Here is a 15919-nt window from a genome sequence, read left to right as displayed (position 1 = left end):
GAAACCTGCTCCTGTCTACTATCACAGTGTACTGGGAACGTAAACCATGGCACTTGCCAGCCCCTCAGATCGGAGCTGCCCCACCATTTGGTAGTGTCCTAAGGCTGGTTCCTTTATATTCTGCTTTCCCTCTCAAACTGTGGCTTTTTTTTCTGTGTCCCAGGGCAGATAAAATTCAGGCTCTTCCTGTGTTGCCTTCTTGAATCGGAAGCTCTCTGTCAGGTAGGGCTTGATCAGAGAAGCAGAGGCACTGTGAGTGATATAAGGGATTTACTAGAGGGATTTAACCTTATGTGATTATGTGAAGTGGTCAAGCTCTTCCTTGGCATATATTTGCCTGTGTGTCTGGCACTGGGCCTGAAGTCAGCAGAGCCAGCAGTCAGGAAGAGAAGGCAGATACACAGTGGGGAGTGCAAAAACAAACTGCAGCCTGTGAAGCTGAATCCTTTTTCTTAACAGAACCTGCATTAGTCTCATTGCCTCAAAGTCTCCAATTTGAATGATGCAAGAGACCTGCCAAAAAGCCAGTGTACCTGCTCATGGAGTTGCATACTGCTTGGCTGAGGATTTAGAGAAGATGAAGGAGAACCCACAGGGTCTGGAGGAGCTGCAGACTCTGCGCTTTCCCCAAGGATATCTGGCAGCAGCCAGAGTTGTGGGCTCAGTGCTGCTGGCATCTTGGCAGGTTGGTCACCAGGCCTGACCTTACACTAACCTTTTTAAATTTGGAAAATAAGCCCACTGTTTCACTTCTGCCTTCCAGCTCTCTCTGGCTGCCCAAAAAAACACAACTGATCCTCTCCCTAAAGGGGGCACATATTCTCGTTATTCGTCTTTGGATGATGCTCATTCCTCCTCTTGCTCAGTCACATCCATCTTGGTTCAAAATCCTCTAACTTAAATCCTGAGATAAAGTCAGCTACTATTAACACATTTTATTTTAGACATTGGGAGAATAGGAAAAGGGACCTAATTACATACATCCATACGTACATACCTACCACCACCAACAAAAAACTAAGGACTGTTATAGTCCTGTTTCGCATCTGGTCATGTGGTTATTTGGTGTTATTTTATAAATATCTTCTTCAGTTTCCCATTCCTTATTCCTTTGCTCTCAGCAGGCACCTCATCTAATCACAAATGTCTGGTGTGTGGACTTGCCTTAGCAGTTTGCTTGTATTTGGCTTTTGAGTTTTCCACTAACTTTAATCACAGGACATGGGAATACCAGAAGGTACCCTAGGGGATCCCCTACATTTCAGACCTACTCCTCTGTACTTCAGTAGTGTCACAGCAGTCCTATTTCTCTTGAATAGTCAGAATCACTCACCCCAGCCAGTATAGTAACCTGGTTCTTTGCCTGTTGATTCATTGGTATGAGGAGCTCAAAGTGGTCAAGACGCAGTCCACTTTCATTTAAATGGAGCCATTGCTTTTTCCCCTGGTGGAAGCATTCCTTCCTTGCTGAGACCTCTAAACCAGCAAAGTTCTAAGTTTCAGGGATGGGAAGCAAACATTTCACTAGTGGATCACTAGGAGGTAATAGCAAGAGGAGCCACTCCCATTTCCACCCCGATTCCTAGGCCCAAGAATCCTATCTATGGGACAAACCGTGCTGTTCACTGTTTTGGTAGGTAAGGGCAATTATACTGGCTTCCACTTGGTCTTTTCTTGCATAATAGTCCTTACTTATAGGCCAGGGGACCAATATGTGGATTTGGTTAGTTGCTGAATTTATCTGTTCTAATAATACAATCTGGAACTGGGGAAATAATCATAGAGTGGGTTAGAGAACCTTCTGAGCCCACTGTGTGATGGACTGAGCAAAACTGCACTGGTCACGTGACTTGCATAAGTCCAGTCCCTGTTCTGACTGATAGATCACCATGGCATTTTAATCATCCAGGAACTGTCAGTTCTGAGTTAATGTCCAATACTTTCTGAGAAGTTATTTTCCTTTCCCAAATACACAGTTACCCTGATAAGTTGCTCTGGAGAACACTAGTGTGAAGATTTCCTACATAATTTTTTAGTTATGTAATAGAGGCCTTCCCAAAGGGCCCCAACCTCTACTTTATTCAGGGGACTCTGGGTCTATAAATTGGCTCATTTCTGGGAACTGGTTGAAGGACTATGACACTTGTAGTGATTCAAGTCAAACTTATGTGTACTGGAATCAGGGCTTTGTATTCTGCATTTTTAAATCAAATAATCTGTTGCAAAGTCATCTTGATCAACTAGCCAATGCCAGAATTCTCTTTGGGTCAGACCAGCCTGATTACTGTGTTGCTCTGTTGCATATTATAGCAACCACATGTACCTTTTCTTTGGTTGTGAACTGAATTGCTACCATTTAGCCCCCATACCTTGGAATCCATCATTCTCATTGATTCAGGTAGTTTAGTTCAAAGGCAGTACTTCCCATTGACATTCTTAGCTTACAGAAAACAGCCACTAAGAGCTCTTCAGGGATGCTGGGGCTCCCTCCTCTGGATCTTCCCTGGGGACAGCAAGAGAGTAGGTGATCAGGTAGACTGAGACTCTGGCATTCCCATCTCCCTAAGCCTCTGGATCCATCCGTTAGGGTATAGCCAGGGAGTTCTACCCTTCAATGTCTTTGGAATCTACCCTTGTGTCATTCCAGCCCAACCTTCTGATATTCATCTTTGGAGCCAGGTTTCTAGCAAGCAACTAAATAAATTATTAGAGCTACTCCTGGCCACTATATTTAACACAATAAACCAGAATTTCATATTGAGTCCATATCAGTAAATTTAGGTTCATTCAATATTTTATTCTGTTCACTCCGGCTTAGTACCCTTAGGATCTATTCCCACACATATTCCTTACTTTTCTGGTGATACAGGCATACCTCAGAGATCTTACAGTTTTGTTTCCGGCCACTACAATAAAGCCAATATCACAACAAGCAAGTCAAAGAATTATTTGGTTTCCCAGTACATATAAAAATTATATTTACACTAAACTGTGGTCTATTAAGTATACATTAGAATGTCTTAACAATGTTCATACCTTAATTAAAACCATGTTATTGCTGAAAAATGCTAGCTATCATCTGAGCTTTCAGTGAGTGTAATATTTTTTGCTGCTGAAGAGTCGTGCCTTGATGTTGATGGCTGCTACCTAATCAGTGTGGCGGTTGCTGAAAGTTGGGGTGGCTGTGGCAATTTCTTAAAACAATAAAGTTTGCCACATCATCAACTTTTCCTCCCATGATTTTTCTGTACATGCGATAGCATTTTGCCCACAGTAGAACTTCTTTCAGAATTGGAGCCAATCCTCTCAAAGCCTGCTGCTTCTTTATCAACTAAGTTTATGTAATATTCTGAATCCTTTTTTGTCCTTTCAACAATCTTCACAGCATCTTTAGGAAACCACTTTCTTCACTCATCCATAAGATGACTCCTCTCTATTAAAGTTTTATCATGAGGTTGCAGCAATTAACTTCAGGCTCCACTTCTCATTCTAGTTCTCTTCCTATTTCCACCATATCTGCAGTGACTTCCTCCACTGAAATCTTGAACCTCAAGGTCATCCATGAGAGTTAGAATCAACTTCTTCTGAACTCCTGTTAATGTTGATGTTTTGACCTCTTCCCATGAATCGCAAATTTTCTGAATGGCATCTAGAGTGGCAAGCCCTTTCCAGAAGGTTTTCAGTTGACTTTGCCCAGATCCATCAGAACAATCCCTATCTGTGGCAGCTGTAGCCTTATGAAATGTATTTTGTAAATAATAAGACTTGAAAGTCAAAAATTACTTATTGACCCATGGGTTGCAAATGGATGTTGTGTTTTCAGGCATGAAAATAAGATGAATCTCTTTGGACATCTCCATCAGAGCTCTTGGATGACTGGATGGATTGTCAATGAAAAAAATATTTTTTTTTTCTGAACACTAGGTCTCAACAGTGGGCTTAAAGTATATAGTAAATGCATTTAAATAGATGTGCTACCATCCAGGTTTACAGAACACAATTTAGCATAATTCTTGCCCCTGTGATTTTTGGAATGGTAAGTGAACATTGGCTCCATTACTTTGTAACGAGAGTCAGCCTATTCTTTGAAGCTTTGCAAGCAGGCATTGACTTCTCCTCTCTAGCTATTAAAGTCCTAGATGGCATCTTTTTTCCAATATAAGGCTATTTTGTCTACAGTGAAAATCTGTTTAGGGTAACCACTTTCATTCATTATCTTAGCTAGATCTTGCAGATAGCTTGCTATAGCTTCTATATCAACACTTGCTTCACTTTACACTTTCATGTTATAGAGATGATTTCTTTCCTTAACCTCATGAACCAACCTCTTCTAGCTTCATACTTTTCTTCTGCACCTTTGTTACCTTTCTGAGCTTTCATAGAATTGAAGAGAGTTGAGGCCTTGCTCTGGATTAGGCTTTGGCTTAGGGAAATGTTGTGGCTGGTTTGATCCTCTATCCAGACTACTAAACCTCTCTCCATATCAGCATTAAGACTGTTTCTCTTTCTTATCATTCATATGTTCACTGGCACTTTTAATTTCCTTCCAGAACTTTGCCCTTGCATTCACAACTTGGCTAACTGGCTCAAGAAACCTAGCTTTCAGCCTGTGTTGGCTTTTGACATGGCTTCCTCACTAAGCTTAATCACTTCTAGGTTTTTATTTAAAGTGAGAGATGTACAACTCTTCCTTTCATTTGAACAGTTAGAGGCCATTGTAGGGTAACTGACTGGCCTAATTCCAGTGTAGAAGTGTCTAAGGGAATAGGGAAGGCCATGGGAGAGAGACTGGGGAATGGCTGGTTGGTAGAGCAATTGGAATACATACACCATTTATTAAGATTTCTGTCCTATATGGGTGTAGTTTGTGGTTCCCCAAAGCAATTACAATAATAGTATCAAAGAGCACTGATTACAGATTACCATCACAATTGTAATAATAAAAAAGCTTCAAATATTGCAAGAATTACCAAATGTAATAGACATGAAGTGAGCAAAGGGTGTTAGAAAAATGGTGCCCATAGACCAGCTCAACACAGGTTGCCACAAACTGTCAGTTTCTTAAAAAGCTCAATTTCTGCAAAACAGTAAAGAAAGCACAATAAAATGAGAAATGCTTAAATATATTGGCAAGTGCAACTCTTGGTGCGTTTCATGTCTTTTCATGTGTCACTCATTTGTACATCATTCTCTCGGGCTTCCTATTCTTAAAGCACTGAGAGGTGGCAGGGCAGATTCTTAGTGGGGCTTAGCAATCCCTTGTGAGGCAACTCTCTCAGGAAAGACCATCACAGGCATTCAGACAGGGGGAAGCTGTCTGAGAAAGAGGAGGAAGGGCAAGAGAGAATGGCAGAATTGAGTGGTTTAAGGTCCCTTGTGTGCTTCATTGGAATCTGCCCAGATGTTCCCTTCCCAATTGCAGAGTCTCACTTCTTTCTAATCAGTGCCCTAACTTTAACATAAGAGTCTGTGCAAGGCTGGGAGTTCAGTTTGCACTGTAATTCAGCCACTTGCAGAATGTTGGTATTTAGTAATCTTGGCCCGTAGTTACAGTCATAGAGACTTTGAGGTCCCTTTATGCAGATCCTGCATTTGTTCAGCTGCTTCAGCATATTTAGGAGCAGACAGTCAACCCCATTATTCTCACAAAAATGTTCTGTGACAGCAAACACTTGGTCACCCAAAGCCTTTCCCTCTCTAGATACTTAATTATTAATGTCTAGATTATAATTTACATAACTTTGTCTACTGCATGCCATGGAGTACTACTGTCCCTTTTACCACTGCAGGGAAAGGGTCATTAATACCCTTAAATCTTTAAATCAGAGACTATTCTAGGTGGCATAGAAGCAATTTAGAGAACCTACTTTTAACTTTCTTTTCCTCTGGAACAACATTTGGCATTGGTTAGGGTTCAGAGAAGCTGAATCATTATGAGTGATATAAAGGATTTATTATAGGAATTAGCTCCTACGTGATCACAGGACGTGGTTAAGCAGTCAGCAGTGCCGGCAGTAGGGACAGGAAGATGGAGTGTGGGAGGGTAAAGAAGAGCTGAAACCAATGAGCACAAAGTGGAACCTGTCTGTCTCTTGCTTCCACTCATGTCGGTGTGTCATTGCCTCCAAGGCTCTGACTGCCAGGATGCTGGTGCCCTGCGGAAGGGCTGGTGCGCTTGCCATAGAAAATTGTACAAGAACATGGCCAACAATTCAGGGAAGCTGAAGAAGCTGTGGGCCAACCTGCTGCCCCAAAGAGATTCAGCAGGAGCTGGGGAACTGGCTTCTGCCCGATGCCAAGAAAGTGAATGAGTCCCAACAGCACCTGACATTACACCAGCCATCTGAACGTAAAGCTGTTGCTGTTTCATTTCTGCCTTCCAAGTCTGAAGCAGAGTTCAGTTGTGGCCAGTCCTAACCCAGAATCCTGGAAGGAAGTGAATGCTGGTAATTGGTACAGTACAAAGCCACCATAACATCCTATTTTAAATCATAACCGTGAGGTTTCATCTTATGAAAATTTCAGGCCTTCAAGCTGGATTAATGCAGGCTGATGTTTTAGAAAGCACCAAGGACATCTTTAAAAAATTTTTAGTTTCTATTGTTGTGTCGAAAGTAATCTCTTTGACTTTAATACTCAGATTGCTTAGAATCATACTTAAGGCTGCTTTATAAATTATTTATGATGGAATTATAATGTCATTTCCAGTAGCACACTTGATTTCTCTTTTAGTTGTTACATCAGCTTGTTTATAATCACCGACTCCTTATCATGCCAACTATATGAACCCAAATATGAGTGTTTTTGTGAAATAATATCTAAGTAGTTAGGGGATTACTTTAAAATGCCTTCCTTTTGTTTCAAAGTCTGGTCACTTAAATGACTTAGGAGATTGTTGGACCACTGTCCCACAATACAATAAAAGTAATAATGATCATTTATTAAATGCATAACTGTGTGCCAGGTACTATGTTAAGAACCTTCCATATGTTATCTCACTTAATTCTTTAAAACAATACTATGAAAGCTAGATATTACCCAGATGGGGAAATTTTCCAGATGGGGAAATTGAGGCTCGCTTAAGTACTTAGCCTGAGCTAAGAAGAGGACCTAAGATTTAACTCAGGTCATGTGACTTCAACACACATGCCCTTAACCACCCTGCTCTACTACTATAAGTTTGTCTGTAATTTCAATAGTGAGGAATATCCAAAAATCAGTAGGGAAACCTAAAACTATTTAGTCATTGTATCTTTTTTTCCTTCCTTATAGGTCTAACTGAAGAATTGGATTCTGTAACCAATGAACTACATGCAGTAGACATTCAAATTCAGGAACTTCTGGAAAGGCAACAAGAGCTTATTCAGAAAAAGAACATCCTAACAAACCAAATAAAGCAGAATTTAGAGGCTTCTGGTGCTGGGGAAAGCAGTGAATGGGATTCTTCACCTGCTGCTTGGAATAAAGAAGGTTTACTCTTTTTCTTTGCTAGTTTTGTTTCTGCTTGTTTCTTTATGTAGGAGTTAAATCATTGTTCCTGGACCAGTGCTTTCCACTGGCTTAGAGGGAAACTGGCCACTCTTTAAGCAGCATGGGAAACCAGTATGCAAATCATTCTTACCCATGTTCTTTTTGAATGAAGCTTTATTATTCAGACTTCATTATTTTTTTCCAAATCTGGTTCTAGCAGCATTAATCAATGCTTGGAAAAAGATTTTTAACTAAATTTTCTAAATTTTAACTAGAAAAAAATTAAACCATTAAGAAAAAAAGATAGACTCAAACTTCTTGCCAAAGTCTAGTTCATTTTCCTGCCTACCTTTCTTGATTCAAGATCTTGCCAAGCATCATGTTTATCACTGGCTGGCTATCACATTATAATGAAATACTATGACTCTCAAATTGCAATGCTTTTATGGGCCTTGCTTTCCAGGGATTCCCTTCTAAACAAGATATTTATATAGAAAAATTCCACATAATTTTTAACTTGATGATATTTGAGATTATTATGATCCTATGAATTCCCTGATCAACATTCAGACTGTTTTTTGAATACCTGTCAAGTACCTTCCTCTTCTGTGTAGGTTAATTCTCAACTGGCAAATGTTTTCATTTTTTCTGATGTACTGTTTCTTATCATATAACATTAAATGTGTTTTTGCTTAGCTTCATGAGCTAAACTAATCTCAAAATTGTTAGTATAAAAGTTAAATTGTTAATACTATTTAAAGTCTTATATAAATTCTTACTTGTTTTTCTCTAGTATAAAAGCAGCCATTCATGTTTGTATCTCATTTATAATCCTAAATAGTTCTAATATATTAAACTTATTTTTCTCTGTCTAGATTTTCCCTGGTCTGGTAAAGTTAAGGATGTTCTGCAAAATGTCTTTAAACTGCAGAGGTTCAGACTGCTTCAACTTGAAACTATTAATGTAACAATGTCTGGAAAGGAAGTATTTCTTGTTATGCCTACGGGAGGTGGAAAGAGCTTATGCTACCAGTTACCAGCATTATGTTCAGATGGTATGTATTAATAAAGATTCATTTAAGTTGAAGAAATGCCATTTCTCTTTTAATTCCTTAAACAAATCATTTCTAATCATACCTATGTAAAAATCAAGTGCAGTTTTATTTTATTTTTATGTTAATAGACATTTTAAAGGGTTCATTTAAAGAGGCAGTGTTAAAGAGTTTGAGTGGAATTAGTTCTTTTATCTCATTCTTAGAACATAATTAAAAAACATGTTGTAGGAGAAAAAGTACCAGAAAAGGAATCCATGGGCCTGGATTCTACTCCCAGATCTTTATTGAGTGTCGGCTGTGGTGTTAAGCACGGGAGATAACAGTAGTGAGAAAAACGGGCAAAGTTCTAGTTTTCGCACAGCTCACGGTGTAAAGTAGGGCTTTCTCAAACTAATGTGTAAGAATCGCTGGTGATGCGATTAACGTGCAGATTCTGAGTTTGTGTGGGACCCAAAATCTTGCATGTCTAACAGGCTCCCAGGTGATACCCATGCTGCTGTTTGGGAACTAGCAAGGGTATAGAGCAGGGGTCAGCGGACTTTCCCTTAGGGAGGCAGTCAGTAAATGGGATAGGTGTGGTCCATATGGTCTCTGTGGCAGCTTCTGAACTCTGCCATTGTAGCATGAAAGCAGGCATAGACAACGTGTAAACTAATGGATGTACCTGTGTTCCATTAAAATTTGAATTACCCAAACAAACAGCTAGTCCTTAGTTTATTGACCCCCGTTTAGAGAATATAGGTAATTGTAAGCAATTGCAATAAAGGTTTTGTGATAAAGATTTTAATAGGGAATTAAGTTAGTACAAAGATCTGGCCTAGGGGCTGTTAGAAAAAGCTGTCCCGCCAACATGACATTTAAGCTAAAAGCTGAAGGATAAGTAGGCAAAGATAGGATAGGGGAGTAAGGAAAAGTGTTCATGCAGGGGAGCACTATTTCTGAGCTCAAAAGTAAGAACATGCATTGTTGGGAGTATTCAGTAATGTGGAAGAATTTCAGTGTGGTAGGCAGTGAGGGGCAAGACTTGTGGAAAGAATCCTGATTATAAAAACTTCCTTAGATTAGTGGGAAACCAGTGAAGGGTTTTGTATAGATAAGAGACTAGTCAGAATTGTGCTTTAGAAGATAGAGGAATTCTAGAAATAATTAGGTAGATTCAGTAGGACTTGTTTTCATTGGATGCAGGGTGGCGGGGGTGGTAAGAGAAGGGATAGTCTAGAATGATGTCCAAATTCTAGGCTGGAACAAATGGTGAAGTTCACTGAAATAGGGTACATTTGGAGAAAGAACTGTGGGAATGGAGAGAGAAGGAAGATGAGTTGAGGAAGTAGAACTAGCGAATGGGACATTCTTTGGAAAGAATTGTTATGCACATAAAAGAGAGGGGGCCCTAAATTACCTGTCCAGGGTGTTTTAAAGATGAGGGAGACTTGCCCATGTTTAAATATAATGAGAACATACCACTGATGAAGGAGAATGTGAAAACACAGCAGAGACACTATTTGAGATGGCAAATCCCTGCTAAAGTCTGAATCTGAGTGTATTTTTTAATTGGTCTGCTCTCTGTCTGAGGTTATTTTAGGAACAAACCAGAGACAGAAGTTAGTGATTCTAATAATGTAGAATAACTCTTAGAGCTGTGCACAATTTCAGTAATAAGAGAAAGGGGATATACTATCAGCATTTCATTCAGTCAGTAAACTGTTCACTGATTTCTACTTGGCATGTATTAACCTGGTACAGTAAGTAGAAGAATACTCATGTCACTATCATTTGTAATTATACAGGTTGCTGTGTTTTCTTTGGAAAGCTTTGGAATAACTTTTTCCTCGTATAACTGGACAGTATTTGACTAGATTTATAATATTTTGCTAATGTGACCAATACTGATTGTTAAAATAAGTAAAAATTCAGAATGGTATCTATTTTTATAGTATTGAATGAGGGAAGAGATTTCTGTCTAATCTTATATTTGCTTATTTGGCTAATGATCATTTATTTATATCTATCTCTTCTATTAATAAGGATAAAAAATAGGTAGTATATTGATGTGATGCCCTCAGGTGAGTGGTTGAAACTTATTCTAGAGTAGTGTAAAATTTAAAGTAGACACTTTTTCTCTTTTAGGTTTTACCCTTGTGATTTGCCCATTGATCTCTCTTATGGAAGACCAGTTAATGGTTTTAAAACAATTAGGAATTTCAGCTACCATGTTAAATGCTTCTAGTTCTAAGGTATGCTTCTGCAGCTCTTTTTTTTTTTTTTTTTAATTTAAACTCTTCACTGAAGTAGGAGCCTTGGTTACAACTGAGTTGGTTATAAAATTATAAAGTGATAACCATATGTGGAGTTGCAAACTACTGTTGATGGGCCAGTGTTAGCCCACTGCCTATTTTTATATGGTCTGTGAGCTAAGAATGGTGTGTGTGTGTATTTTTTTTTTAAATTTTCAGATTTTTATTTAAATTCTAGTTAACATACAGTGTAATATTGGTTTCAGGAGTAGAATTCAGTGGTTCATCACTTACATACAACAGCCAGTCCTCATCATAACAAATGCTCTCCTTAATTGCCATCACCCCTCTAGCCCATCCCCCACCCACCTCCCTCTGTCAGCCCTCAGTTTGTCAACCCTCAGTTTGTTCTCTATGGTTAAGAGTCTCTTATGGTTTGTTTCCCCCCTCCCATATGTTCATCTGTTGTTTCTTTTTTTTTTTTTAAGATTTATTTATTTGTTTTAGAGAGTGAATGCAAGCAGGGGGAGGGGCAGAGGGAGGGAGAGAGAGAGAATGCTCAGATTCCCTGCTGAGCAGAGAGCTCGATCGGGGCTCGATCCCCCAACCCAGAGATAATGAACTGAGTGGAAACCAAGGGTCGGATGCTCAACCAGTTGAGCCACCCAGTCACCCCTGTTTTGTTTCTTAGATTCCACATATGAGTGGAATCATATGGTATTTGTCTTTCTCTGATTGACTTATTTCACGTAGCATAGGACACTCTAGCTCTATCCACATCCTTGCAAATGGGAAGATTTCATTCTTTTTGATGGCTGAGTAATATTCCATTATAAATATTTGTATACACACACACACACCCCACATCTTCTTTATCCATTCATCAGTTGATGGACATTTGGTCTCTTTCCATAGTTTGGCTATTGTTGATAATGCTGCTATAAACATCAGGGTGCATGTACCCTTTCGAATCTGTATTATCCTTTGGGTAAATACCTAGTAGTGCATTTGCTGGATTGTAGGGTAGTTCTATTTTTAACTTTTTGAGGAAACTGCATGCTGTTTTCCAGAGTGGCTGCGTCAGTGTACATTCCCACCAACAGTGCAAGAGGACTCCCCTTTCTCCACATCCTCACCAACAGCTGTTGTTTTTTATGTTGTTAATTTTAGCCATTCTGACAGGTGTGAAGTGGTATCATCGTGGTTTTGATTTGTATTTCCCTGATGTTGAGTGATGTTGAGCATCTTTCCATGTGTCTGTTAGCCATCTGGATGTCTTCTTTGAAAAAATGTCTGTTCATGTCTACTGCCCATTTCTTAACCAGATTTTTGGGTATTGAGCTTGGTAAGTTCTTTATAAATTTTGGATACTAACCCTTTATCAGATATATCATTTGCAGATATCATCTCCTATTCCGTAGGCTGCCTTTTAGTTTTGTTGATTGTTTCTTTTGCTGTGCAGAAGCTTTTTATCCTGATGAAGTCCCAATAGTTCATTTTTCCTTTTGTTTCCCTTGCCTGTGGTGATGTGTCTAGGAAGAAGTTGCTAGGCTGATGTCAAAGACATTGCTGCCTATGTTCTCCTCTAGGATTTTGATGGTTTCCTACTCACAGTTAGGTTCTTCATCCCTTTTGAATTTAATTTTGTGTATGGTGTAAGGAAGTGGTCCAGTTTCATTCTTCTGCATGTTGCTGTCCAGTTTTCCCAACACCATTTGTTGAAGAGACTGTCTTTTCTCCATTGCATATTCTTTCCTGCTTTGTCGAAGATTAGTTGACCATAGATCTGTGAGTCCATTTCTGGATTTTCTGTTCTGTTTCATTGATCTGTGTGTCTTTTTTTTGTGCCAGTACCATTCTGTCTTGATGACTACAGCTTTGTAATATAACTTGAAATCTGGAATCATGATGCCTCCAGCTTTGGTTTTCTTTTGCAGGGTTGGTTAGCTCTTTGGGTTTTTTTGTGGTTCCATACAAATTTTAAGATTGTTCTAGCTCTGGGAAAAGTGCTGGTGGTATTTTGGTAAGGATTGCATTAAATATGTAGATTGCTTTGGGCAGGGTGGTATAGACATTTTAACAATTTTCTTCCAATCCATGAACATGGAATGTTTTTCCATTTCTTTGTGTCCTCTTCAATTTCTTTTATAAGTCTTACAAAGTTTTTAGAGTACAGATCCTTTACCTCTTTGGTTAGGTTTATTCCTAGGTATCTTATGGTTTTTGGTGCAATTGTAAATGGGATTGATTCCTTGATTTCTTTTTCTGTTGTTTCATTATTGGTGTATGGAAATGGAACGGATTTCTCTGCATTGCTTTTATATCCTGTGACTTTGCTGAATTCATGTATTAGTTCTAGCAATTTTTTGGTGGAGTCTTTTGGGTTTTCTACATAGAAAACATACATACATAGTTTTCTTTCATGTCGTTTGCACATAGTAAAAGTTTGATTTCTTCCTTGCCAATTTGGATGCCTTTTATTTCTTTTTCTTGCCTGATTGCTGAGGCTGGAACTTCCCTTACTATGCTAAATAGTAATGCTGAGAGTGGATATCCCTATATTGATCCTGACTGTAGGGGAAAGCTCTCAGCTTTTCCCTGCTGAGGATATTAGTTGTGGGTCCTTCTTATATGGCCTTTATGATAGTGAGGTATGTTCCATCTATCCCATCTTCGTTGAGGGTTTTTATCAAGAATGGATGCATATTTTGTCAAGTGTTTTTTCTGTATCTATTGAGAGGATGATATGGTTCTTACACTTTCTTCTATTAATGTGGTGTATCATGTTGATTGATTTGCGAATATTGAACCACCCCTGCAACCCAGGAATAAATCCTACTTGATCATGGTGAATAATTCTTTTAATGCACCATTGGATTCAATTGCTAGTATCTTGTTGAGAATTTTTGCATCCTTGTTCAGGGATGTTGGTCTGTAATTCTCCCTTTTAGTGGGATCTTTGGTTTTGGAATCAAGGTCATACCAGCCTTGTAGAATGAGTTTGGAAGTTTTCCTTCATTTCTGTTTTTGGAATAATATGAGAAGAATAGGTACTAACTTTTCTTTAAATGTCTGGTAGAATTCCCTTGGGAAGCCATCTGGCCTTAGACTTTTGTTTGTTGGGAAATATTTGATTACTGATTCAGTTTCTTTGCTGGTTATGGGTCTGTTCAAATTTTCTGTTTCTTCCTGTCTTAGCTTTCATAGTTTGTATGTTTCTAGGAATTTGTCCATTTCTTCCAGATTGCCCAGTTTGTTGGCCTATAATTTTTCATAAATTCTAATTGTGTTTCTGTGGTATTAGTTGTGATCTCTCCTCTTTGATTCGTGATTTTATTTTTGGCCCTTTCTCTTTTTGATAAGTCTGGCTAGGGGTTTATCAGTTTTATTAATTCTTTCAAAGAACTGGCTCTTGATTTCATTGAACTGTTCTGTTTGTCATGTTTTCATTTTCATTTGCTTCCATGTACTTTTTAATTTCGTCTTAAATTTTCTGGTTGAACAATTCATTCTCTAGTAAGATGTTCTTTAACTTCATGTATTTGTGGTCTTTCCAAATTTTTTCTTGTTGTTGACTTCAAGTTTCAGAGTGCTGTGATCTGAAAATCTGTATCGTATAATCTCAGTCTTTTTGTACTTGTTGAGGGCTGATTTTGACCCAGTATGTGGTCTTTTCTGGAGAATGTTCCATGTGCACTCGAAAAGAATGTGTATTCTGCTTTAGGATGAAGTGTTCTGAATATATCTGTTACGTCCATCTGGTCCTGTGTGTCATTCAAAGCCATTATTTCCTTGTTGATTTTCTGCTTAGATGGTCTGTCTTTTGCTGTTAGTGTCCTCTGCTGTTATTGTATTATTGTCAATGAATTTCTTTATGTTTGTTATTAATTGATCCATATATTTGGGTGCTCCCAAGTTGGGGGCATATTTATAATGGTTAGATCTTCTTGATTGATAGACTCCTTAATTATGATATTAGTGCCCTCATTCATCTCTTGTTACAGTCTTTGGTTTAAAATCTAGTTTGTCTGGTATAAGTATGGCTATTCTGGCTTTCTTTTGACGTCCATTAGTATGTTAGGCGTTTCTCCATTCCCTCTCTTTCAATAGGCAGGTGTCTTTAGGTCTAAAATGAGCCTCTTGTAGGCAGTGTATAGATGGGTCTTGTTTTATCCATTCTGATACCCTGTGTCTTTTGATTGGAGCAATTAGTCTATTTACATTCAGAGTGATTATTGAAAGATAAGAATTTAGTGCCATTGTGTTACCTGTAAAGTTGGTGGTTCTGGTGGTGTTCTCTGTTCCTTTCTAGTCTTTGCTGCTTGGTATTTATAAAAGTATATATACACTTTAAAGATTTATTTATTTCAGAGAGAGAAAGTGCACGCGGGTGTGGGCGGAGGAGCAGAGGGAGGAGATGGGGAGCACGCTCCCCACTGATTGTGGAACCTGACATGGGGCTCGATCCCACAATCCTGAGATCACGATCTGAGCTAAAACTAAGAGTCAGACACTCAACCGAGCCACCAAGGCAGCTCTTGATTTTTATATTTTTGAATGTTTAAAAAAAATGAATGAGAGTACTTTGTGAAGTGTGAAAATTATGTGAAATTTAGATTTCAGTGTCCATAAAGTTTTATTGGAACACAACCATGCTTATTCATTTATATGTTGTCTACCACTGTTTCACACAATAATGGCAGAGTAGTTGTGTTATTGTATGGCCCACAAAACCTAATATTTACTACCTGGCACTTTACAGCAAACATTAGCTGACCTGTTTTATATTTTCTGTTAGAAAATGGTAAGAATTTCTAATTATGGAATATAATTAAATACAGATGGTGCATTACTAGCAAGGTACCCTTTCCCTGTGGAATTTCGTCTGTTTTGGAATGGACTCTTCATCTTTTGAATAAGCATTTCTCACCTATTCTTTTTTACAAAGGATGTTACTAAAATTTTCAAAAGATAGAAAAGTAGAATCATAATACAACTGCCAAGTACCCATTAGCCACCTTTAACAGTTATCAGCATATGACCAGTTTTTTTTCATTTGTACACCTGGAGTTTACCCCCCCTTGATTGGTTTCTTTCTTTCCTTCCTTTCCTTCCTTTCCTTCCTTTCCTTCCTTTCCTTCCTTCCCTTCCTTCCCTTCC

The 15919-nt window shown here is 38.6% G+C and overlaps 1 protein-coding gene across 1 annotated transcript in view; it reads left to right on the top strand.

Moving 5' to 3' along the window:
* Window positions 1-15919, top strand: part of RECQL (RecQ like helicase) — a 54117-nt gene that overhangs the window by 14663 nt on the left and 23535 nt on the right. Inside the window, exons 3-5 of the mRNA XM_028113183.2 lie at window positions 7273-7470; window positions 8346-8525; window positions 10653-10759. Coding sequence (XP_027968984.1) covers window positions 7273-7470; window positions 8346-8525; window positions 10653-10759 — 485 coding nt within the window. The remainder of the gene's footprint in view (window positions 1-7272; window positions 7471-8345; window positions 8526-10652; window positions 10760-15919) is intronic.

Source organism: Eumetopias jubatus, unplaced genomic scaffold (genome assembly GCF_037043125.1).
Source record: "Eumetopias jubatus isolate StellerSeaLion01/CBP00866 unplaced genomic scaffold, mEumJub1_p1.0 scaffold_8, whole genome shotgun sequence".
Classification (NCBI taxonomy): domain Eukaryota; kingdom Metazoa; phylum Chordata; class Mammalia; order Carnivora; family Otariidae; genus Eumetopias; species Eumetopias jubatus.
The sequence above is the reverse complement of the archived record's forward strand: the minus strand, read 5'-3'. Positions and strand labels throughout refer to the sequence as shown.